This window comes from Thermobia domestica, chromosome 7 (genome assembly GCF_964235325.1).
Source record: "Thermobia domestica chromosome 7, izTheDome1.hap1.1, whole genome shotgun sequence".
In the NCBI taxonomy this organism is placed as follows: Eukaryota; Metazoa; Arthropoda; class Insecta; order Zygentoma; family Lepismatidae; genus Thermobia; species Thermobia domestica.
Genome location: NC_137460.1, coordinates 58,663,460 through 58,690,905, shown reverse-complemented (window position 1 = coordinate 58,690,905; position 27,446 = coordinate 58,663,460). Strand labels below are relative to the sequence as shown.

Here is a 27,446-nt window from a genome sequence, read left to right as displayed (position 1 = left end):
TATACCTTTCAGCTAAATATTAAAATCAGAATTGAGGTGAGGTCGAGAGGTACATTATTTTCCTTCACTTACCTATTTTTTTCATTCCTTTTAGATCACATGTCTGACCTGTGCCCTGGTTGCAGCAAAGAAGTGCACCCAGTTGCAAACTGTTTTTCTTTATTTTTTGATGATATTATACAGGGTGGTTTTTTTTTTTTTTTTTTTTTTTTTTTTTTTTTTTTTTTTTTTTTTTTTTACAAAATTCACGGATTTCATTTGGGTCTAGAATTTCTAACTAAAGTCCTATTTTTTACGCAGTTTGTAGTGAATGATATAGGAAGGATGGGAGATTTGTGGAACTATGTTTATTGGTTTAAATTCATCCGGGATAATATCGGCCAACCCTCAAGAAAAACAGCAAATATTCGCCAATGTACCTTACAATTGGAATGAAGTGCGGTGCGTTGTGGAGATTTGAGGTTTCTTCGTTAGATGGCAACCTCGCTAAGGTCAATAAGAAACAGGAAACCGGGCCATTGTATTGGGAATTGTGCTCTACAGTTCTGTGCTACTGTGTGAGTATGATCGAAACACAGTGAGAATAGTGTGCTCTTTGGTGCAACATGAGTTTATCCGTAGAAGCTTTGGAGAACGAAATCTGTTGTTGCTATGCAAAGGGCATTCAGAAACAAATTTGCCTCACGTTCTGCTCCAGACAGCAACATAATATGGTCACTAGTGAATAAATTGGTATAAACAGGATCGCTTCTGAGTGAGACAGGAAGCATCGGACCCCGCAGGCAGATGTTGCGGAAGATATCAGTTATTGACTCCTAAGGTAGCCTAAGAAAACTCTTCGTCGTTTGTCGCAAGAAACCGGCTATAGCTATTCAACATGTAATTTCTGGGAGTTACCACTAACACTTAATTTGGATTCGGCAATTTTGCTTTAAAAATCCAAAACCTCATTCCAATTGTAATATACACTGGCGAAAATTTGCTGTTTTTCTTGAGGCGTGGTCGATATTACTCCGAGTGAGTTTAAACCAGTAAACATAGTGCCATACATCTCCTATCCTTATTTGATCATTTGCCACAAATCACATGAAAATCGGACTTCAGTTAGAAATTCTAGACGCAAATAAAATCCGTGAGTTTTAAAAACTCACCCTGTATACATTTTCCAATGATTTCTTTATGCAAACAAGTAAATAAAGGTTCCTTTTTGATAAGTAAATAAAAAACATGTGATTGTCATTGATCAACAACACACTGGTGATTTTTTAAAAGAGATGCCACTTTGGGTTATGTCATTCTGGTCTCCTCTCTTAAATTCAAAATTAAAAGTCATGTTGTTTTTTCCGAACTTAGGACTTTTGACTTCATGTACCGCAGATCGGGATGATGATAAAAAATCGCAATTTTTTCTGTTTGAACATCCATAGGGGTAAAACAAGTAAGAAAATTACAACACTGATATTCAACCGGTAAGCAAAATATTCGAAATCGAAAGCCAAGTTTTCTCCTAAACTACGATTTTTTGCTAGTTATTTCTCGGATGGGGGCTGCAATAAAAATCAGAAATTTTGTTGTTCGAAGATCCATAAGCGTAGATTATCAGGAAAAATTAGAACACGTATATTCAACTGGTAAGCAAGTTATTCAGAATACTAAATGCCGAAACTCTTGTTCAATATTTTGATATAGAAGATGCAGACCACTGTATTGCCAGGATCATATAAATATATCACTGCCAGGAAGCAATATCTGGACCAAAGGATGCACGTGGTCCCCTAAAATGGCGACGTAATCACCGTCAGTAACGTACACGCATGTAAAAAATTATTGTCGCGTGTCTATAAATATGTTGTTGTAGGAATATAATTTGATTACGAATTCGCCCGGTATTTCTGATAATATTAATATGTGTATAATCGGCAAATACATGTATGTGGCAAATTTTATGTCAAAAGAGCAGTAAATAAGAACAATAAAACGAAAACAAAACTTTCTTGTGAATTTAGCAACATTTTGTTTTACTCATTCTAATTTTCGTATCTGTCATTCTTTTCCTATGAAATTTACCACAAATATACATTTCCCGATTATACATATAGTATCAGTATTAAAAGTACCCTGCACAATCATTATCAAATGATATTCTTACAAGAACACAGTTATAAATATGCGACAATCATTTTGGACATGAGTGTACCTGGTAAGCGTCAGTACAAGACCCACTGAATATAGGATATTGTTGCCCACAGCATCACAAAGCCGCTGTATGTTCCACGGTTGCGCGGAGATAATCCGGATCATACTCTTTTATGGACGTCCACCACACATAAACAGATCTCTTGTTATAAATAAGGTAAACGATGATTCATCTGACCATATTACACATTTCCAGTCATCACAAATCCATGTTGCATGTTCGCGGCTCAATTCCCATCATACTAAAACCTTATGGTCTCTTATCAGTGGTTGCTCGTACAACCCGAACCAGCACGTACACCTCATGTGACTTGCGGACTATGATTGCCAATACAGGCTGTAGGAAATGCCGACTGAGTTCGCAGTCACTTGCATCAGTTCATCTGTGTAATACTCTACATAAATTGTTGATAATGTGTGGTTCTACAAATTGAAATTAACAGGTCGGGCTCTGATTCCTTAGACTGGGCTTAGCCTGACCTGGCCATCCTTTGGCTACGGCTTTGATTTACACAGAAAATGTTTTTAGAGGGAGGAGCATGTGTCTAAAGGGAGAATAAATATTTTTAAAATAAGATTAAAAGATTTTGAATGCTATATTATGCAATAAAATTTTTACACGGAATTAAGTGGGCAATCATTTCCATATCCTCTTTGTTCACAGGCTTATAGATGGAAATTCATACACGACTAAATCGTGAACAGAGCTAATGTATTAACATATTCATGAATGAATTCTAGATACCGGTACGCTCATGCAAAAGAAAAGTCGTTAGGAAATATGTCTCTGTATAAAATCACATTCCAGTATGTGACACGAACTTCTCAAAAGTACATCCTGCCATTCAAAAAATAGCACAGCTGCCAAGAACATCCAAAAGCGTTTTCGCAAGTCCCTAGTGAAAATGTTAATGGCAAATCATTAAAAAAAAAAAAAAAAAAAAAAAAGATCTCACTTGTATGTAAACGCGAGGAAGAGTCCAGTCAAAATACTCAAATGATAAAGGCTAATAGATACAAAGGTGATATTTGCAATGCAGGTACAGAAGGTTGTTCACTTTATATCCGATCACTTTCGATTCCGTGCTGCCACCTGGCATCGTGCTGGAAATATGGGTCTGCTGGCGGAAGTAGTGTTGTCTTACCTGGTAGGAGTGTTATCAACTGACGACAAAAATTAACCGGTATTGGTAGGATTACGTAATGGCGCTTTTCCATGCTAAAGTTCCGTACGTATGCATTGTGAAACAGTGTCGGAAGAATGGGTTAATACCCGAGATAGCTGCTGCGAAAGCTATTTTGTCCCATTACATAAAACAGGCTCTCCCTTGCGAACATTCACCCACGAAAACCACCAGAAGAAGAGAAAATGAAATGAAATCTGTGAGTTTTACGTCCCACGGTTATGCCGGTTAGGCTAAAGGAGACGGTGATGATGAGTAATGAATGAAATGGTGGAATGAAGAAAGTGGGAGGAAACGGGAGAACCCCGAGAAAACCCACGCACACGGTGTTTGTCCACCACAAAGTTCACTTGGCGGGGGCACACCAGAAGAAGAGGTGCAAGCAAAGTGACATCCATAGTGCTAAGGGGAATCCGTCGATTGGCGTGCCGAAAAACATCCCCCAAATCAACATGATATGAGCCACAAATTTCACCTCGCGCCAACTGTGAACAAAACAATTCACAAGCGCCTTAGTTTGAAGTGTGTGTGGAAGGCCCGTATACACTACCTTCTACCGTGTCATATAGCCGAACGTAAGACGAACTGAGGAAACTATGAAAAATACCTGCTAGGAATGGAAGACTTGTCACAAGAGTGAATCATATGTCCGTATCACTGCTTGTGGTCACACTCGAGCGATCACATGCCGTGACATTGACGGCAAGGGGTGCAGCAACTTTGTTCGTGAGTGCAGGCAAAGTTTTCCTCGTTGCTTTATGATTGTTACGGGATTTGGATATAAGGGTAAGTTGATGATATGCAAGGTGGATTAAAAGTTGAAGGTACATATACTTCAAGAATCTATCGGAGACTGTCACAATTGTATAGAATGAACGCGAACCAGGTGGTGATCCATATGAACAAGGCTTCGAGTAATACCGCTAGAACATCATTACGTTTTCATCACGAAATGGCAGAGGAATTAGGAATCCATGCCACTCAGTTTGAAGACATTCCTGTGAAAAGCACAGATGCCAGTCCAATGGATTTTTGTGCATTTGAACTGTTGAAACCACATCTTCAACATCACCGCCCGCGCATCCTAGATTTTCTATGGAAAGCCCGCAGGGAGAAGTGGGACAGAATTTCCATGTCTGTCCTGCAAAAGAGCTTGCTGCAACAGAAACTACGATTGTCGGGTAGTAGTGCACAATACTAAGAATCCAGAAGAACATGATTGGTGGTGTCGGCGCGGTATCTCTTATGAATATCCGTCAAAAATGGTCGGATATAAAGCGAACAACCTTCTGTATTTTGGAGATGATCTATTGTGATTCCAACGTTATTAAGTAACATTTGACATGATCTTGTGAAAAGCTGTTTAATTTACTTACTTCCAACCAATAATATTGTTGCAGTGTATCTTCTTCCATCTTTCCATCTAACAGATTTTAATTCGCCGGGTATAAATGATTGTAGACATTCGTTTTCTTCATCTATGTGATGAATATGAAGAATTCCATCTTCTACATACCGAACCAACGCCCAACAATCTGGAATAGTAAAGTATCGTACAGAATGTTGTTGAAAGTAAGATTATAAAATAAAAAAACTCAGTCTAAAGATTTCGGAAATATGAGTAGAAAGGTAAATTGGCTTTGTTGCTGATAGATATTGCGAATCATGGTTGACTCGTTTAAACCGCGTTAATTGTAATTAAGTTTTGCCCTGCAATCAAGTGGTCGTAGCTTCGATTGTCGGTGGAGTCACAAAAGTTTTCACATAACCTTGCTGATACGTAAGAACATTAAGCCTAAAGTTTGTTTAAATGTACTGTTAAATGTTGGGAAAATTTATCGACAGATCTGTAGCTTATCAGTAAGACTTTTTAATTTTGTGGGATGATGTCTACATAATAACATTTTAATCTTAAAAATTACACATGATTATTGTAGTGTAGAGAGTACACTGAATTCAACAAAGAACTTTTTGCGATAACGTGTATTTCAAGTGCATTTCTTATTTTATGAATCCGTTGAGCATGTTCCTTTCCATCGATGTCTACTTTCGGGAAAAGGTTTACTTCCGTAACTCGGTTAAGACCAAACAACTTTACTTCTATCGATATGCAATCTAAATAAAGAAATTATTTAAACGAAAACCGGTTGAAACAAAAAAAAAAAAAAAAGTTTAAACCACAAGACTGCCGTTCCTTGTTTTTAAACATGGTTTCTGCGAAACCTGCTGCTAGAAAAGTATGTCTTTACTAATTACAGATTCGATGCAAATTGACTTTATAGACCTAAATGTGCTTGTTTGAAAACACATTATAAAGATAGGTCCACAAAGCATTCACGAAATACTTTCTTGAAAGGGGAATGCTGAGAAGAAGTGTCTGCATATTTCTTGTTGTTTACTCAAAAAGTGTTTTGCTATTGCCTTAAGATCTTATATAAAATTACCTGCTTTTCACTTTTAATAGTTAAAGATCTTAAAACCCGGAATTTTTCTCCGGGAAAGTAGTTTTCGTTATTATTTTTAAATGTGCAATATTTCGATTTTTTACATCATACTGAACAAGTCATGATGGGCACAATCTTCGGAAAGGCTTCTAATCGGGTGTAGATTTTCAATGATACCTATGTTTTTGCTTATTATTTTGTTAATATGAAGGGAAAACAGGTTAGAGAAGCACATAATCTTAGATATCTGATATTTTGAGAAAATGTTAAAAAATATAATCTTTGTTTTCTCGTAATTTTTATTTTTTAGTTCATCTACTTATTTTTTGAAGAGAAAATATAGTTAAGCTAGCGCAATACAATTTGGAATAGCTTATATTGATTGATCTAACAAATAAATAATTGAATAATACATAATTAATGTTCCTTATAATTCTTGAAAGTATTTTTATTAAACTTTATAACGTTAACTCGTGTGTAATGCAAGTCAGTTATAACACTACGATAAACTCTAAATACCAAACAATATTAAAAATACTTTCCACCTAATAGAGTATTGAACTCACAACCCTCTGGTTTACTATGCGCTATTTCTCAAATGCATTATTTAATTCAAACAAATACAAACGTTTACGAAGACACTTTATACACGGGTACGCGAGAGGAAGTCATCGATGCACAACGTGAGGCGTGTAGTTACTGCCGTTGAAAAAAAAAATCTGAACAGATTACGATAAAACAAAAAGATTATATTCTCTAACACTGTTTCAAAATATCAATATAACAAAAATATATAACTGATATTTTGAAACAATGTTGTTTTACCGTAATTTGTTTAGATTTTTTTGTTTTTTATCCACACTCGATATGCTTTAGGAGGGCTCTCTGGAGGTCGTACCAATCATGATCATTTTGCTCAGTATGATATGAAGAATCGAAACATCAGAGATTTAAAAAATAACGGACAAATATTTCAATAAAAAAGTGTGTGATTCTCTGCAACAACTTAATGATTATATATTAGGTAGTCTTGCTATTTAAAAAAAAAAAAAACTTGTCCAACCACCTCTCCGAAAAATCCTGCACTCTTATCCACTCAGAATTAAATTAAATATATGAAGATTTTCTCTGATCAATTGAGATCTTTAATTTGAGCCAAAGAAGTACACTTTCCTGAGTGGTTTTCATAATACCTTTCAATACAAGGTGGCTGGCAAAGTTTTTGAACAAAGACTACATGTCTACAAATTTAAAGCTCTCCAGTAATGAAACTAGTGCTGGTAAATTTCTGAAAACTTTAAACCGCATGGAAAACAGTTTTTCCTGTTTTACTTTTTCGATAAAGATCGGATTCTCAGAAAAAATAATGAGAGACAGGCAAAATACTTTTCAGTTGTTCAACGATGATGAATTTTGTATTCGTTCTCAATTGTCGAAGTATTTTCTTTTTGATATTTTATAGTGCTTTGTTGCAGGATTGCTTACAGGGGATTATATAAATAATTTGAATATTTATGTGGTTATATGGATATAAACTGTGCTTATATTTCAATTGTTCCTAAAGCAAGAAAGAATGATATTTGTACCAATAAAAATTTGTCATTACTGCAATGGACCGATTAAAGTAGCATATTTGACTAATTCATTATATTATTTTATTAATTGACTTACTTATTTTCTACTGCACGTGAATTGAAGAAATTTAGTTTTTAGTCACCAGCTAGTAGAAATGGACACAGTAGATTAAATTTGCTTCACGTTTAAGGTGATTATAAGATTCGAACTCACTGCAAGACCTCTCTTGAGGTCAATTATATTTTATGGCATGCACTGCTCCATTCGTTCATTTAACAAACCTACTGGCATTTTAAATATTTACAATTTTACTTTATTTGGGTTCAATATGCCCTTGTATATTAAATATTGCAGCAATAAGTGTGAAAAGAAAAATAATAAACCAACGAAGAAAACGGATCAGTTAACTTTGTATACCACAAACTAGAATTGCTCCTATCCTTACATTAAATTTGCTAGCATATTTGTAAGTCTTACAATAAAAACTATTGATTGCTGCTATCGTGCTTTTACCAGTAAGTCATGCAGTAACGACCGTAAGTAATAACTTGATGTATGTAGATTTTTTAAAAAAAATGTAAAAACAAATTTTAATTAGAATCGCCGATCCACATTTACTGTATGGATCCACAATTTTGTAAAATTTAGAGATGAAATTTGTAATAATATTTAAACAGACTATTGTGTTACTAATCGAAATATGCTGTTTTCTTATCAGCGAGATACGTAGGTACGTAAAAATACATCAATGAAAGTCGAACCTGTTATGTATGGATTCCCCTATAAGGTATGGGTCGCGGACATAAGCTCACTGCTAATAATATAATTGTATTATAAGATAATTAGTGCAATAAAGAATACAATAATGACTAATTAGAATACAATAACTAATTACATTTATAGGTTAACTAATTTAATTAGAAAGGAAAATAAATCTGAATAAAATAAATAAACAACGGAAAAATCACAAACGGAAAATATGATAAAAATGAAAAACTAGACTTTGAACATTAATATGAAGTAGATTTGAATATTAAAATATAAATTGAAAACAGATTTTTACAAACAAAAGTATACTACTTTCTTTTCCTGAAGAGAGCCCCCTCCCCCTCCCCTGTACTGAAACTTTCGGTGAAAAAAATTTTGCAGCACAGAAATATCGGTAAACAAAATTTTGGTGAAAGAGTATCTTCTTGTTATCTTTTTCACTATGACTGAAAGTATCTGAGATATATTTCATTTTACTTTAAAAAACGTATGATGGGTATGAAGAGGTATTAACATCTAGACTTTAACTAGTAGTAGGCCTAATTCAGTAGAAAATAGAGCTAATAATGCTATATATCAGTTGTAAGATATCAGAATAAAATAATAAGAATGTTGCAGGATTTAATGTGTTAAACGTAGGCAGGCTCTGAGGAATTTTGAGGAACTTTAAAAGAAAATGCTCCGGATATTTAAGTCTTGGCTTTGACTACTAGTAAGCTTAGTTCCTCAATAAAATATGGACAATATGACTAATGTCAAATATGAGTTATCAGATATCAGCATAAAATATTAAGAATGTTGCAGAGTTCAAGTCTTAAGGCTGTCATCATACTTGCAGACCAATATTCATCAAATGAATCTCTTTCTTGTTTACTGACAAGTGAGAACAAAACAACAACTTATGAACCAAGAAAAGCTTAGTGTTAATAAATAAGAAAGAGGTTTGTTTGAGCGTTGGTCTGCAAGCACGACGGCAGTACTAAGAAGCAAGGCTTAACCCTACATCTGAGTATGATGATTTCGTAAAAAAAAAAAAAAAAAAAAAAAGTCAAAGCAGAATTACCAATTTTGTTAGTAAGCAAATTCTGATAGGTAAGTATTTATTCCTAATCATGAAATTACTTTAATGCAGTGATGAATTGTCCGTCCTATAAGAAAAATTTGGTTCCAAAATTTCCAGGGCCAAAATTAGGCGTACTGCCACCCATGCTTCACACATTAAACATGCAACATCTGATATCTGATAACTGGTATACGACATTAGTAGCTCTACTTTCTAGTATTATTAGGCCTATTTGTAATTGTAATCAAGGCGATTTTAATATCCAGGGCATATATTGCAAGTTCCTCAAGGTCTGCCCACATTCAGGGTTGGGTAATTACGCGTAAAAAAAGGTACGTAAAAAATTAGAAACAAGTCTACAAATTAAAAGAAAACGTTCTACGCACTGAGCTTTAAATAATTCTTCCTAAAATTGTATGGAATCTAGCTGGATTTTGCAAAACTTAATCCGTAAGCATAAAGTGGGAATTTTGTATTGGCTTTGTAAAGTAGCATTGTATAATACGGTTTGCATGCGTGACTGTTCAAAACCCATTTCATCATGTTTCATGTTTTAAACCCTCTGTAATCGAGAAGTTTTATGCCAGAGAAGCCATGGAAGAAACTATTGTGCAATATAACAACAATGGTAAGCCTTCATGGTCTCCATTTGTGACGACTATCTGCAATGTCTGAGAAAAGAACCACGAACAAGTAGAGGAGTTTCTGTTGGAAAACCTCGACCCTTCAGGAATAACTAGCTACCAGCAATATCGGGGAAATGTGGAAATTTTGAAGAACTTATGAAGAAGGAAATTACAACACCACGCACATTCTGGTCTTTCGCTACTCGGCAACATAAGGAGTTGTCGGAATTTGCAATGAAGTTACTGAACATCCATGCATCTTCTGCGCAAATTGAAAGACTTTTTCTCAAATTGGTCCTTTGTCCATAACGTCACAAGAAACCGGCTCAGCTTCGAACGTTCGAAGAAACTACTTCAAATATACTACACCCTCAAATTACAAGACCACTCAAGTTATGAATATTAGTGTGATTAAGAGTATTGTGTTCGAATCGTACTAAACTATAATGGAAATGGCATGTAACTTTTTCTTAGAATTAAAATTATGGATAAGTTTTAAATGAAATGATATAAGCAGTTTTATTGGAACCAAGTGAAATATATTCAGTATTCGAACTAGGAAGAAAGACAAATGGTTTCTTTCCACACACACACACACACACACACACACAAAAACGAAGAAACAAGTAGTTCAATATTCTGTTGAGTATTTTCTTCAGTTTTGTCGACTTATTATAAGCATGAAAAATGTCTACATTAAATGTTCAAATAATAGTCAAGTGCTAAAGGAAGTAATATATTTAGTGTTGTTGGAATTGGAAGAAAAGAGCAAAATAAAGTAATTCATTCCGAAAAATTTAGTACAATGTTCTGTTGGGTGCTTTTATATTTTTTCAGTTGTGTGTGTTTAAAATGAGAATCTAATAACTTTTACATCGAAAATTCAATATGTCCCAGTGCTAAGTGAAGTGGTATATATAGTATCGTTGAGACGTGGAAGAAAAACAAATCAGTTTATTCTAAAATTTCATTATTTCAATATTCTGATCAGTATTTTTCGTATCAGTTATGTGTGTGTGTGTGTTAGTGTGTAATATGAAAGTGAAATGAGCCTAACAGTCAATCTCTTTTTCTTTTCTAATAGAAGTTTCAAAATATACTGAAATGTTTCGAGTTTTATATTAAAAGCTGCAAAGGTATTACAATGAATTGTTATAATCAAAAGGTTACTTGATACTTTCAAACATCCGACCCAACACATATTTTTAATGTGTGTGTTTATATGTTGGGTGGTTGTGCTTGGGTGTGCGCTAATAGGTGCAAAGTATTAATGGGCCGGCGAGGGGCTATTCAAAATTATCTTTTATTACTATGATTTGACATGAAATCATTACTTTTAAATATAATGTTTAGAAGATAATAATGTTTTAATATTTAAGTAAGAAAACTAAGCTTACAATATAACCGACTTTTCAAAATGATCTTAGTTTTAATGAAAGAAATATAGTTTTCTACGTCTGCGTAAAAAACTGTTTTTCTACATGACGTATATTACTAGTAAATTACGCGTAATTTACGTAAAATACGTAACAAGTAAATTACCTTGCCAACCCTGCCCACATTTAATGCAATACAACTCCGCAACGTCCTTATTATTTTTTATACCTGATAAGTAATATAAAATAGTAGCTCCATTTTCTGCTTAGGAAGTAGCCAAACTCCAAATTTCAATATTCGGTGAATTTTATTAGAAGTCCCTCAAGGGAGCTTATGTTTGCTATCGGTGAGCTTTTCACGCCCCTGTAATATAAGACTGCCGGTGAGCTTATGTCCGACACCCATATGGTAGCTAGTAACGGTATGTGAAGTGAAGACAAGTATCTGAAGTTAACGTGCTAACTCATAACGCGCAGCTATACAAATGTCTGAGAATTAAGAGATCCACATAATTGTGAAATTTACGTTAGTAATTTGTGATGTTACTTTGGACATTTGTGCTGAATTGCCGGTTCAAACGAAAATAAAAAAGTAACACGTGTCCTTAGATTATATTAGATAATATTATATTAGGTTAGTTTAGGTTGAGTTACAAATAAAGTACCTTGAAAACAGGCGTGTAAACTGTTACAACTTGGAATAACCTATGGCGTCCGGATATATGGCATAAAAACTATATTGCAAGAAACATACACCAACCGGTGCTACTAAAAAGCACAAATGCTATCTCAGCGAGTCAGGGCAAGGTGAAGCTGGTGAAGCCGCACAATAGCGTGGGGGTGCGCTCGAAGGGAGCAAGTACGTCAGCGACGGCAAGTACGCGCGTAAGCTAGGGTAGTAGAAACAGGAGGGTTTTAATAATGATACGAGTTTCAATAGCACTTGTCATAGTTTCATACTAGTAACCATCTACTTGTAAACATAAAATACACCTTCTGCACTGTGTGTATTGTAGTGGTTATAGATTAAGTTGGTTAAGTTACATTAGTTTAGGTTATAATTTGATAAAACTCAAACAAAAGTGTCAGAACTTTGACACATACGAGGTATTTCTACACTGCTTTTCCGCCACTAAATCATAACAGACAACAAGTGTAACTCTCCGCCAAATAGTCCCTTCCGCCTCCATATTCAACGCCGCTTAAATAAAAAATAACCAATAACTACAGACACTTTCTTAACTTCAACCATTCCCATCACCTGACTTTCACTCATTCTTCATCAGAAATCAAAACAAATCCATCCGGTAAATTTCCTAAAACTGTCCCGGCAGTACTGCACTTAACCCTTAATTTGGAACACAAATATAGAACCAATGAAAACATCGAGATATTACCTATAACGTCTTTAGTACCGTACAAATACATTATTCAACATGTAAGGCAAGTAATTCGATGCCATATATACTGTTTGCACTATCCTCGTTTATTGTATACCCATCTTTGCTGACGCACACCCTCGCTACCGAGCCTACCCTAACTCGGTTAGATACCATTCATGTTTTTTAGTGAGCATGTAGCACAAATTGGTTAGTGTCTTTTGCACAATAGATCTAACATACACTGAAGATCCCCAGAAATGAATGCACAAAGTCATGCAAGTCTGGATGTGAAGAACGATTATTAAGATACAAAAAGTCGACTTAGTTGAAAATGAAGTAGGCTACATATGCAAGGATTTCGTGAATGGATCCGAACATAAATCTGCATCTCAACGCCAATTTTTAACATTATAGAAATCCGACAGTGAATTACTAAAATAAATTTTGCTTAATTAAAAGGGTCATATATACATACACCAATTCTACTTTCTGGAATGAAGCATAAGCAACTGGCGACATAAATGTTCTTAAAATGTTGCTATTTTTCAGCGGATTTGGCGCGGTGATGCACAAACAGAGTCGTGGGGAGGTGGATTTCTTGATGAAGTAATAGTTAAATGAAGTGTCATGGTGAGATACTGCAACATGATGAGCTAACTTAACCTAACCTTACTCACTCTACCCTATATTTCAAAATAATGGCTAAATATTGGATGTAAGATAACCTGACGTAACAACCTAACTTACCCTACCCTACATTTGAAGCGCTTACCTCTGGTGTGTGGAGCCCCTGGTTCGATAGCTGGCCACGTAAATTTGTTTTGGACAAAATGGTGTACGTGGGTTTTCTCAGGGTAATATCGTTTCCTCCCACATTCTTATTCCACCAATTCTCCCATCATCATTCACTTGCCTCAATCATCGTCTCCCTTAACCTAAAATGCATAATAGTGAGAAGTTACACTTAAATATTTCATTTCATTTTTCTATCCTACATTTGAAAATAATGGTTATACATTTAGCTAATATAACCTAACTCACTCCACCCTACCCTACATTTGAAAATAATGGCAAAGCATTGAGCTAGCGTAATCGAACTTAACTTACACTACTGTATCCTACAGTACCCCAATATGCTCTCTACTCATCCCTATCCTACTCAAATACTTGATTCCAAAAACCGAACGTTGGATTTAAGAAAAGATGGTATTTGTGTGGAGCTAAGCGTAGTTTGTAGACAAATATTATTTAAGAAAAAGGGACTACCCACCTTTACTTGAAAACGTTGCTTAACAGGCGGATAAAGAAGTGTGATCTGTTAGAACAGAGCCATTTTTTTTATTTTTGCCCTTTAATATTTGGACCCCAGTTATCTATATTTGATTTGGTTTGGAGTTAAGTTTCCCTTTCAGCAGCGAGGCTATATGAGACGCTGTTCAACAGTTTAACGTAAGATCAGAACTACATGAGCTCCCGCCGTCGGATCTCCCACGCCATCCCACTAATACAAAAATCACTCCTATATAGTGATTCTTTTTTATAAGTAGGATGGGGTGGGAGATCATGTAATTAGGATCCTACGTTAAGCTGTATAAGAGCTTTTTCAGTCCTTGATATGGCTTTGTTTCTGTTAAAGGATAAGTTTGTTCACCAGCATTCAACTTCGCCTACTTTCTTCCCATATCAAGTATGAACAGTTACCATATGCTACGCAAATAAGTTTTCAGTTTGTTACTGCACTGTTTTAGCAAATCAAACATATGATATTGCATGACGTCATGTAAACGCCTTTATTTTATACAACTTCCGATTATTCTTAGATAAGTTAACTTCTACGAAACATAGTCCCTAAAGGAAGAAACGGGATTAAGCCTTTCTGTAAACCAAAATAATCGAAGTAGTTTCAACAACTAGTTTGAAACTGCAAAACTTGTGTAAGATTTTAAAAAAAAATTCCTTATTTTTCCCGTGTGAAGAACAGGCATTCTACAAGTTATTTTATAATTTGAATTAGATGCAGGGGTAAAAATAAGGGGAAGCGCAGTGGTTCAGTGGTAGAGCGTTCACCTCCGATGCTTGGGGTCCCTGATTCGATCCCAGCTCGCGCCGTGTGGACAAACACCGTGCTGATGGGTTTTCTAGGGGTTCTTCCGTTTCCTCCCACTTTCTTCATTCCACCATTTTCATTCACATCTCATCATCACCATCTCCTTTAGCCTAACTGGCATACTCGTGGGACGTAAAACTCAAAGATTTCATTTCATTTAAATAATAATCCAGAGTTATTTCGAACAGGAACGTAGGGATCGATTTGTACGTATTTTTGTGAATTGCTAACAATATCATGTAGTCATTAAATAAAAACTAGCCTCAGAGTTCTTTAAAATACTGTATTTTGACATATCAAGGCTTTTAAGAACATTTTAAATTGAAGTAAATATACAAGTACGAGCAGTTTGGTAAGGAGTAATTTCCTCACTCAGGCTCCTACACTTTCCCCTGAGTCACAGACGAAGCATATTCTCTTCCAAGCATAGGCCTACCAACTTGAAATGGAAAATTACTAATAGTACATGAGCTCTAAAGACACTAAATGACAGTCCTTGCAGATAAATTTTTATGGCAGTGATTGTGTTGGGCCCCAACAGCTTCATCTATACCACATTATGTACGTTTATAAGGCATTAACTGAAGTTTTTAGCCGTGTTTCTAACTGTACCCTCAACTCCACATATTACCTAATATTCATAATGCTATCCTGTGAAAATATTTTGCAAGGGAAGAAAGATATTTGATGTTTGATTTTCGAATGGTGTCTCAAAACGAAAAATGCATGCAAGAGCACCATATGTGTAACTAGAACTAGTAGGCTCTATTGTCGAAAGACTATATTTATCTGAATCGAAATGCATAATTTCAATGCAATTTCCCCTTATTAAAAAAAAAAAGAAAAAAAACTAACACGCTGTAACAGCTCATTTGGTGCTAAGGGAAGTAAATATTTCATGAATGTATTTGTGTGGTCCTAACATAGGACAACACGCACATTTCTTCCGTAAATTTTACAAATTTATGTTGTCCTAAAATAACTGTCATGGCTCCACTAAAACAAATAATGTTTATTAAAGTAATGCAAATGTCGTCTTATCATTATTATAGTGTGCACCGAAAATGGAAAGTTGCACTTATATATAATTAAAATACCTTAAAACAGTAATGTACTTACCTTCTTTAATACGAGATTTTTTTCTTGTGAATACCATCGTTAATCTTCAGATCACACAGATCACACAATGTTGTTTCAAACGAACAACCCTTGATACTCGAAGAGTTGGTAACATTGCACGAATATGCACCAACGCGAAAATCATCATACACACGTTCGAGAGCGGGAAGTGACTTACACACGGAATCGATTATGCTGCCACCTGTTGACGAAAATTAGAACTATTTTACACACATTGTGTAAAGTTTACGGGTATAGAACCCTCTACTTGGGGAACGTTGGGGAACTTTTTAGGAGTCGGTAAAAAAAAAATTAAAGCATATTTTGGCCCTCCTGAAACGGTTAAAGCTATTTTTCCTTCCGGGGAATCGGCCTTGTTCCCCGCATGAAAAAGCTGTTCCGCAGTCGCAAGGTGTGTATTCTTGAAAAGTACCTCGCTCACTCATTTTCGTCAACGCACACACACACATATATATATATATATATATATATATATATATATATATATATATATATATATATATATATATATATATATATATATTAAAAAGAAAGAATGGACAATACGTGTTCATGAGTCACGAATGAATGTACACAAATGCGTCTCGTGTTGATTTATAGGGAGGCACTTGCAGCGAGGCTACTATTTTCCCCCGTCATGGGTTTAAGTTTGAGTTTTTATGTCTTTTGCGACCATGTGAAATACCGACGTTGTAATGGAAGGGATATGTTAATATTGTAGTCTCCAAACCACACGACAGAGTCTTGAATCCGGTACAGTTGGCGAGATTATCATGAACGGTTAGCTCTCACAGTATAGGATCTTCTTCCCTACTTCTTCGTCATGACATCTCATGTAGAATAGCATACTATACACACTTTTCATCCCTTTGATAGTATAAGTGGAAAAGTTATAGCCACTATATTATAATTCATTTATTAAAGAAAAAGGCAATTTCATGACTACGAAAAGATGAAAATAAATTCACGTGGTGGGGGAAGCTCCTAGAAAAATATTGTCCCCCTAGAATATAATTGGACCATGGACTGAAACCCAGAAATACAGACAATTTTAAGTACCATACCCCACAGCAAAATATCTTGGTTTACGTCAATGGTCATAAGTACTTAATAGTCAAAGGTACACTGACTACGAGCTTGCTTAAATAAATATTTATTCAGCTTGGATACTTACTTCGATAAATGAACGTCATCATCATATCATGAAGGTAACCCACTTTGTTGAAGATTGCCCACAACCACGGCATTCGAGTGGCAGCCCATTGTAAAACTTCTTCGTTTGGTTCAAGCATACCTCCAATGAACTGACTCCAAGTACCTAAAAAAGAAATCGTCATTTGCTACTTAAGTGTATAATCAATATTTAAGATAAACTAGCTGTTTTCTTTTACTAACATATTTTTTCCCCAATAGACGAACCAGTTTTGCAAAATTGTAATCAAATCTTTTTCTCCCTCATGCTCAACGAAATTAGAAAAAATGAACGAATAATAATAATAATAATAATAATAATAATAATAATAATAATAATAATAATAATAATAATAATAATAATAATAATAATAATAATAATAATAACTTTATTTTAAGTGCTATAAACAGCTCATAGGTAAAAATACAGCACTATATTACTTATAATAATTTTAAACAGACCAGTAAATTTATAATATAGAATGAATATTAGAGCAGGTTAAGGCCCTTATCAGAAGGTTAATGTATTCAAATTATAAGGTTCAAACTAATTTACAAAAGAAGATTAAAATAAAAAAAATAGTCAATTTCATAATATAACAATAACAGAACTATACAAATTAAAATTTCGTTCAACTACCATTTAAAAGAATGAATCAACCTTGCTTAAAATTGCATATTTATTTATTTATTTACGAACACAATTCCAGATACAGCTGAACGCCAGTTTACATTGCGATATCCAACAAATCTAAGAGATGAAACATAATACAATAATAATAATGACAATAGCAATAAGAGGAATAATAACAAAATAACAATATGTAAGTGATAACCATAGGCGGAGGTATGGGGGGCATAGGGGGCATTTCCCCCCAACTTTTTGACAAAAAATAAAAATGCCATCTATAAGATCCTTCAATTCTCATTTGTATTTACCAGAGAGAGGAGAGAATCGCTCGTGTGTAGTGAGAGAAGCAGTAGTGAGCACAGAGAGAAGATTGCGGATGAAGATTTTGTCGTCGTAGAACTTCGAGATCAGATGACCTGCAATTTAATACTCCGGAAACCTAACGGTGCCAACTGAAGGAGTTGCTTTTAGAGAAGAGAGCCAGTGGCCAGTCTTTTCAGATAGGCTACTGAGAGAAGATTTACGAAATAAATAACTCAGTAACACAATATTGACTTTTACACACTGCTTTCTATAAGGAATAGTCATTGTTTTTCTGTCGGCTGGACCCCCTATCGCGGACCAAGATTCGCACTGGCCGTATAGGTTAAACAGGCTTTGCCGACAGTCGGCTGACAGGAACTCAGTACTATTCTTTTTAGTTCGCATAGAGATAGAACACACTAAAAGTAGAGCAAATAAGGCCCTTTTTAGGTCCACAATACCTATATAGATATTCGGCCTTTCTTAGAGCCACAATACAAACAAAGAATAACAGTCTGAGATGCCGAAGCAGAAGCGATCAGCTAAGAAAGAGGGACAGCAGAACCCCGCCGCAGAGGAGACAACAAACCAAGAGAAGACACAGCGCCCAGAACCAGATGAAACCGTAGTAGGCGAACCAGGGAAGGAACGGAGTACCCTTCTACCTGTGATGATGTACTCCGTTGGCCACAGATTTCAGACTTCAGAGGATGTCATCGGCGAGATAAAGAAGATGGATGCTTCCAGGATGGAAGTAACTCAAATCAGAAAAAGAAGGTTTATGATAAACTTCCCTACCCATGTTGTTCGAGAACTATTCCTACGTATCTTCAACCATGAAGATTTTGGTGCCCACTGCGTGATCGGCAATGGGGAGGAGATGCCGAACTCTGATGAAGAGCAAGAAGAAAGTGGCCCTTTCCAGAGCCACGGAAATACACTCACACAGGAGGAAACCTCACAGGTGAAAAGCCAACCAGCACACAAAGAGAAAGACCAAACACAGGTGAGAAACCAAGAAGAGGATCAACACCGACAGAAGGAAGACTTCCATGCCAGCCCGGCTTTTAAAGAGAAACTTGAAGCATTCAACAGAAAGTTCCCCCCAAAGACACCGTGGACAGAAAACCCTACTCCTACCGAGAGCAGAAACAGCGAAAGCGGCCCTAATTAGAGCCACAATGAAGAAGATGAAGAAACTGGGAGCTTCAAGGAAGTCAAATCCAGAAGAAGAAATACAATACAGCCAGAAATGCAGGAGAACCGGCCCTTTCCAGGCCCAGAAGAGAAAAGAACCACAGGTCCTAACCGCAAACAGAAGCAAAAAAACCCCAACCATTTACTTGTTACTGTTACCAGTATGGGCATCGTATGCAGCAGTGCAACCAGGAAAGAGTTTGCTTTCGTTGTGGGAAAGCACATAGGAATACCTGTAACAGGCCTATTTCAAACATGTTCTGCGCAACTTGTGCTACGGACGGACATCGGACCGGAAGTGGCAGCTGCCCCAAACGGCCTCGTCATCCAGAGCCTCCACAGCAAACAAGGACGATCTTCACAAAGAAGCAAACCAAGGAAACCAAACATCAGGATTATCAAAATGTGACGCATAGACCACAAGAAAAACAGAAGACAACACAACTAACCAAAGAACCACAACAGCAGATACCAGTACCAGATCATATCAAACAATATGTTAATGAAGCCATTAAAGAAGCCACTAATAGGATCATAGTGTGGGTGTCCAGCCTTCTAACCAATGCTACAAACCAAGAAAACAGCAAACTAGCCAGAGATATCAAAATTGCCTCACTGAAAATCCTCAATGCACATCTACAGCCAATAACCAGTTCAGACGGATACATGTACATCCCAGATCCAGAATACATTGATCCAAAGCAAAGGAGAGGGAGGAAAAAACCGACCATGACAAAACCAAGCCAGGCAGCAACGGGATGAAGGGGAAGAAGAAGAAACCCAAATTGCATGCTAAAAAATAACATCATGTCCCACTAACCAAACAAGCCCACCAAACTACAGACATCTAACATATTAAAATCACACCCAACCTTAAAAGTTGAAATAGTACAGACAGTAAAATATGCTTTTTACATGGATTTTCCCACCCCTTCTTTGTGTGGTTTACCATGTAAATAACTTGAGCATGTGCATGACCGATAAAGGGGGTTTTCCTGGACTACATGTGTTTCCGGGGTTTCTCCTCCTACTACCCAAGCCAATGGTGAGGTGAAAAATTCTTCACGCGCTTTCCTATCTTCTTTTTTACCCTTCTTTATTTCTCTAATACACACTGTCCGCTAAATGTCTTAGGATAAAAACCGCGGCGCGACACAACATTCGACATGCTGCTTTAGATCTCTAACTGCATGTAGGAGGTGCACGTAGATATAGGTTGGTGCATCACTCAAGGGGGCGAGCTTTCTTGCTAAGGGGCCCTATTTATGTCTAATTTATTTCCGTATTTCCATTTACCGTGCCCCCCAGCAGACAATTCCTATCTCCGCGCATGGTGATAACAAGAAGGTTGACGATGTCGTAGTGCAGAGTTAAATGCAGCTTCAAAGTTAAATAAATCTATGGGTGTATGGGACATTTCGTTGTATAGTTTAGGAAGTCTGTAGAACAAAGAACGTTGAGCTATTGAAAATCTAGGTCGTACTGTATGAAAAAGATACCATATGTGTTACGTGTTTGTCTGAAGGAAATTTGGAAATACAATTCTGAGAGTAGCGTTTCGGACCTGAGTTGACCATGTGTGAGTTTCGGCATGCAAAGAATCTTGGTCACTTGTTGTTATATTTCAACATAAAAGATTGGTTCTTTGAATAGAAGATTATAAACGTAAAGATGCACTGAAAATACATAATAGCCACAAAATCAAGATTGGCAGTTAGATCCCTTGCCATAAAATTAAAACAGTTTATTTTTTTGTAAAAATTGCTGTGTTATTTCTCCCAACATATATTTATTTTAAATTATTGCAAAACATTGTTACTCTTCTCAGTATTTCACGTTTAGAATTTGGTGCTGCCAATGTCGATCGATTCCTAACACTATAAATCGGCACTCTTATTCCTATATTTTCTAAGCAATAGAATATTTGGTACTATATTTGTTATCCAATACCATTTGAATAAAGAATTTATCAATAACTTTCCTCCTTTCCGATAGGAATTGAACTCTTCCAAGAATTAACCAATATTCATATTCACTCATATACATAATAATGCTTTTTCATTGTATAACATAGTAGCCTTTTGGAACATTTCTGTACAGCTTCGATTTTGTTAACAAGTGTGTTAGATAAACTGTTCCAGACAACTGAACCAAATTCAGATTTGCATCTAATAAGTGTCTTATATAAGTACACATAAGAGCAACCATGTATAAAATTAGGCCATTGATAAAATATAAAACCTACTGTTTTTCTTGTTGGCTGCATTATATCATTTATATGATTATCAAATTTCAGTTGTCTGTAATATATAATACCAAGATCTTTAATTTGTTCTATTTTGTTTATTGTTACTCCAGTAATTAGGGATGCGCACGAGACGAGTCGAGGTAGGATTTTCCTGACAAAATTCGAGTCGAGACACGGCTCTTCCAATAGTGAAATATACATTTTTCAAGTCGAGATATCACTTTTACAGCACATTTTCGAGACGAAACAGCCAAAAAATTTTCAAAATCTTTCAATCAAAATCTTTCTGCAGCAGATTATTATCATACTCATTATTAACTACTCTAAAGAGCTTTGCGTATAATAATATTATTGAGCAATTGATTTTTCCTGGTAGATCATTGATAAATAGAGAAAAATAAAATAATAATAATATTGTATTATCCTCTACATATGATGACAATCCACATGCTCAACTATGACAACACCCAGCAGATGACAAACGTCATTACTCAACTAGCGACCCCAAGAGGACTACATTATCACTCATGAGGATCATCGAGGATTCACGAAATTCAATATGAAAGAATCCCCACCACTTTCGTCGTCATCAGACGACAGATTGATCACTTATGACCTCTTTACTTGTCTGCATCTGGACCACAGCCTCCTCGATTCGCTCACTAGTGGGAGCGGAGCAGATGTAGGAGGCAGTGGTCTGTACCTTGAGAGCAACCCAATTCTTTTTTTTACTGCGTCTGGGTCCTGAAAGAAACAGTACACCAACCTCTTGACTGCGTCGGGTCCTTAGGTTCTACCTAACCTGTCCTTTGCCAGCGACTGGATCCTGGAAGAATCCTAATCACCTTTCATCAAATTCAGGATCTTCGGATTGCCTTTGTATTGTATTATACGTAGTGAAGTTTCATAATAAGCGGTTGTGGAAGAAAGTTTAAATCACGTGTACCATAATTTATTTTTCTTTACTAGCCTAATTCTAGCAGCATTTTACAATATGCTGATTATTATTAGAGCAACCTAAAAACATTAAAAATATAAAAAATATTTTAGACTAGTGGTTCCAAACCTTTTTAGACTGACGAGACACTTTACTGAATGACGACACTTTAGTACGTCGCGACATATTTGTTAATTTTTTTGTTGTAAGATTATACTACTGACTCTGCATATTCTGCCGCTGGAATTGATGACTGGTACAGTCTGTCTCATAATTAATTTTAACTAATTATTATTAAATGTCCCACTATTAGACTATAAAATTCTAATTCTTCACGACACACCCTATAGCACTGCACGACATCGATTGGAAATCACTACTTATAATTGGAAAATTAACTGCCTGTTTAATTTCTAATTTAGTAAATTATTGAAATTAAGAATTAAATCTATTATTTTAGTTGATTGGTTAATTGGAATGTTAGCGTGCCGTTCAGCAACGAGGCTATATGAGACGTGGACCTACATCTTAGTGTAGAAATCGAACTCGGTTCTTCACGCCCAAAGCGCGTGTGATGCTCCAGCTTTCGCTTTTACATCACAATTTTTCAGATCACTGATATTTAATGGGGCTTATATATATTATAGTTGTGTTTGTTACGTCGACTCTCTGGGGTAAGGTCAACTCATTCAACCAATCTGGATCTTTGTAGTACAATGCTTCTAGTGGCGACTCAAGGGCTTTAGTAAGTGTCACCTATCGCCTGTCATAATGATCACTCTCGTGGCATTACAAATTCTATCAAACCGTTGCGTGAAAAAAGGGAGCAATACAAAATGGCGACCCAGCCAGGATATGTGAAAGAGGAACACCGTAGCCCTGAGAGACGACAATAAGAAGAGAGACTTGCTACGAAGTGATAAACAACGCTGAAACAATGCTGAAGTGAACTATTGAGAGTATAAAGCTGTTAAGGAAATCCTAACGGGTTATTAATGTAATTGATATGTAAACAATGACGCTAAGAATTTAAGTGATTATTAAAGTGAATAGTGCCAACTACTATAAACTTTCTACGTGCGATAAGGACACTGTAACAGATACTGTTAATAATATTTGTAATACGAATCATGAGGGACTAAGTAAATCTAATTATGGTGAACAAGCCAAAAATGAGAAACAGTCCAATGAAAAGGTGCTTCTTGAATCAGGTAGTGAGGAAAAAAGAGAATGTGAGCAGAAGAGTAGAGATGTGGAGGAACTCAGAACTTCATCAAAACAGACTAAACAAATAATAGGGATTGAAGACAAATTTGACATAATATTGAGAGAATTGCGCCAATTAAGATGCATTGTGCAAACTTCTACTAAAGAGATGAAAAAGGATGCAAGTGAATTCAGGAGAGAAATGAGAAAGGAATTTAGGCAACTTTATACTTACCCGACAGAAACTATCGAAGGAATTCAAACCGAAATGAAAGAACCGAAATTCAAAGAAGACAAAATCGAAGTCTGTGGCAAAGATAATAACAAAGAAATGGAACCCAAAGAAGCCGAAATCGAAGAATGTGGCAAAGAAGATGAAATGGAAGATTGTCATCGAAACCAAATCTGTGACTGAAAACGAATATGTAATGAATGAAACATGCCAAATACCGAGAAAGGTATGTGTAACGGAGGAAACAGGCCAAGAAAACAACGCATCAAATAGTGAACTGAAATTGGGAGATCGCGATACTGAATCTACAAGAATGAAATATACAGATGTCCTTTCCAAGTTCCAGATAACGAGAATATCTAGGATTCTTTTTGCCTGGAAGAGAAGGAAAAAGAAATGTATAAGAAAGATGACTGATGGAAGAAAAAACACATGGAGACTACCAACTACGAATAAAACTTCGAGAATTCATGAATTTTGGAAGGAAGCGAAAAAGAAACATATGTATAAGCATATGAGGTTTTGGAATAGGTCCGAAATGCATATAATACAAGAGAAACTAAGAAAATTGAAAATAAAGAAGAAAGAAAGAATCAAGAAGAAATGTAGAAATTAAATGAAAAGAGAAAACAAGGATGGAACAAACTGGAGAAGCTTTGTATCACAGAGTATTGGAATAAATGGAAAATAGTAAGAAAGAAAAGAAAGTAGTTAAAGACATACGAAGAAGCAAAACAAAACTTCCGAAAAAAAGATTGAACCAAACATAACGGAGTTTTGGATTTGTGAACTTATTAAATTTCATGCATTCGATTACAATATTGTAAATAGAACTGTAAATAATGAATTTCCAATTTATCCTTGCAAAATCTTGGACTATATATAATAGTGGAACTAAGCAGAAATGGTGCTGTGATGAGATGTTGTGTGTTGGTTTATATTTATGGAGTTCAAATAACTTATTCACATAAAATTTTATTAGCAGATAATTTTTTTTGGTAGCGGCGGAAAACTGTGATACTCCAGCTTTTGCTTTTACATCACAATTTTTCAGATCACTGATGTTTAATAGGGCTTCTATATATTTAACCTGCACAGTTATGTTTGTTATTTGTGTTTCATTGTTATTTGGTAGTTTAAATATATTTTGTATTAGTTGAGGTAATCTGAATCTGCACCGAGATTACAGAATGGTGATTGTTAGTGCTAAATAATTTTGGTGTCAATGTACGTTAGCTAAAAGAAGAAGAAATTGTAATTATTACTATCATACGTTAGGCTATGTGATCTGTGCTATCATATATATAAAATGTTTTTACAAGTAAGAAGGTAATTTAGTAAGTGATTTCTAAATCCAATTTCCTGGATTTTGATTATGTTTCTGAAGTCACAAAACGGATACGAATCTGAATAAGTATTTAGAGTACGTTTTAAACGTTATAAAACAATTATAACAAATTACTTTAATATTTATTTGTTGGCATAAATGAGAGTAATAATGAAACAGGAATAACTAGCTAATTCCGGCAGGATTATCCTGCCACACCTTTCTCCAAAATGTTCTTCATAATGCATTAAGTTAAATCTTGAAGCCAAATCTAAATTTCTGTATACATAAACTAATACTAATAATTCTCAAATGTGGGACATTTTATTGTGTTTACTAGTAATAAAAATGTCTAAATTTTGATACCAGTATTTCGTAGAAAACATAGATGTTTGTCTAACGTTACTTATAATTTTAGTCATGAAATGACAATTAAGTTAATTGATTGGAGAATAAACGCCAAAACTTATGAATCGATGACATCTTTTTATTAATATGGATTTTATGAATTTTCATGAAAGGAAGTGCAAGTCTAATTTTGTAATTGTAATCTGTAGCGGTGAATAAAAATAAGTAATATGGAAAGTGAGGTTAACTAATAAATATGAAGAATAAGATAAGAAAATAATAAATAAATAATAAGTAATTTATAAATAAATAATGAAGCTACGTACGAAGAAATGAATGTATAAATAAGTGAAATGGTAAAATATATATATATATATTAAGCTGCAAGATAACAAACAATTCTAATTTATAATTCATGAAAGCTAACTAACTGAAGTCTATACATCTGAAAAGTCATGGAAGAAAGAAGTCTAACAAATTATTTATGATCATGACCAACATCTAAAGTTGAAGATTAGTGATGATGATGGAAAATAATAAAATTATGACATACATTGAAATACATTTGTCATACATTTGTCAGTTCGGGAAATGTTTTAGTTATTGTAATTGATCATTATTGGACCTTACTATTTTGGAAACAAAATATAAACCATAAAATTTGAAACTAGTTAGTTGCTTGTTTTCAGTAGTTAAGTATGTTTGCATATAGATAGTTCATGTTTCATGTCATAATCCTTTAAACCAACTACCCTCATACACAAAGGTCTGTACATTCTTAGCCTATGGCTGCTCTCTGGGATAAAGTCAACTCATTCAACGAATCTGGATCCATTGAAGTATATCTCTCTAGAACAATGTTTCTAGTGGCGACTCAAGGGCTTTAATAAGTGTCACCTATCGCCTGTCATAATGATCACTATCGATAGCGTGGCATTACAAATTCTATCAAACTGTTGCGTGAAAAAAAGGGAGCAATACACGCGTACACTAACCATGTAGTTGCGAGGGAGTTCATTTATTATTTTAATTATCAGGAACAATTATAATTTACGGCGCTTCTCTGTTTTGAAGAGTGAAAAAATGTTTTCCTAAATAAACTTACTTCTGCTGAAGTTTCATATTTGAGAAGTTAAATGTATAATATCAGTTGTGTGAGATAAAGGAGATCAGTTAACATCATATTACAGTGTTGAGAGAATTTTTTTTCTAAGATCAATTGAATTTTGGGTTCTAAAAGGTTATGTGTGACATGATAATTTTAAAACTCATCCAAAACTTGGACCTTTTCAGTGTCATTAAGCAAAAGCGCCGATTTCTCTGTATTTTTTTGGAAGCGGGGGGGTTGGGGGCACATTCAGATGCAGACGGCATATATATGAGAAATTTAAGACAAATTGCATTCAAATTATGCCAAATATATTGTATATTCACAAATACAATGAGGGGGCCTACATGATCTTTGGGGAGGCCCGGGTCCCCTGCCCACCTGCCTTGTCATTCAGGTTCGATTCCCGAAGGGAGCTCATTTAGTTCGGATTTCACATTAAGCTGTAGGTCCACGTCTCATATAGCCTTGCTGCTGAAAGGGATGCTAAACTGAAAATCAAATCAAATGCACTTAATTGGTTAGGAACCTACGGCATTAAGTTTCAGTAAAACGAGTAAGCCTACGAAATATGCGTGAAAAATATTTTCCTTTTCAAATCGTTCTACGCCTAAAAACTTATACATGATCATGCAAAGTATAATCAATTACGAATACTATCATCATATCCTAATGAAATCTACATGGGAATACGACGGTAGTACACACTTCTAAACAAAGATACAATCATCAAAATCGAAACACCTAAAGCTCGAAGTTATGCGTGAACCTACCTCCAAAGATTGTAATCAAATTCTTACGAAGTTCACATGGGACCAACGGTAAAGTGTACTCTTTCAAACAAGAATAAGAATGTT

General features: G+C 35.3%; 1 protein-coding gene across 5 annotated transcripts in view; it reads right to left on the bottom strand.

The window, feature by feature from the left end:
• LOC145690140 (prostaglandin G/H synthase 2-like) overlaps positions 1-27,446 on the bottom strand; it is a 109,508-nt gene that overhangs the window by 40,480 nt on the left and 41,582 nt on the right. Inside the window, exons 1-3 of one of the 5 annotated variants that reach the window (XM_081764740.1) lie at positions 15,841-15,960; positions 13,387-13,549; positions 4,757-4,915 (exon numbers count right to left, since the gene is read on the bottom strand). Coding sequence is in view for 3 of the 5 variants with exons in the window: in XM_081764738.1 (XP_081620864.1) it covers positions 4,757-4,915; positions 15,841-15,877 (196 nt within the window). In the remaining 2 variants the exon portion in view is untranslated. Of the gene's footprint in view, positions 1-4,756; positions 4,916-13,386; positions 13,550-13,884; positions 14,235-15,840; positions 16,009-17,035; positions 17,180-27,446 lie in introns of those variants that run through there. The other 4 variants (XM_081764738.1, XM_081764741.1, XM_081764737.1 and 1 more) reach the window with 4 other exon arrangements.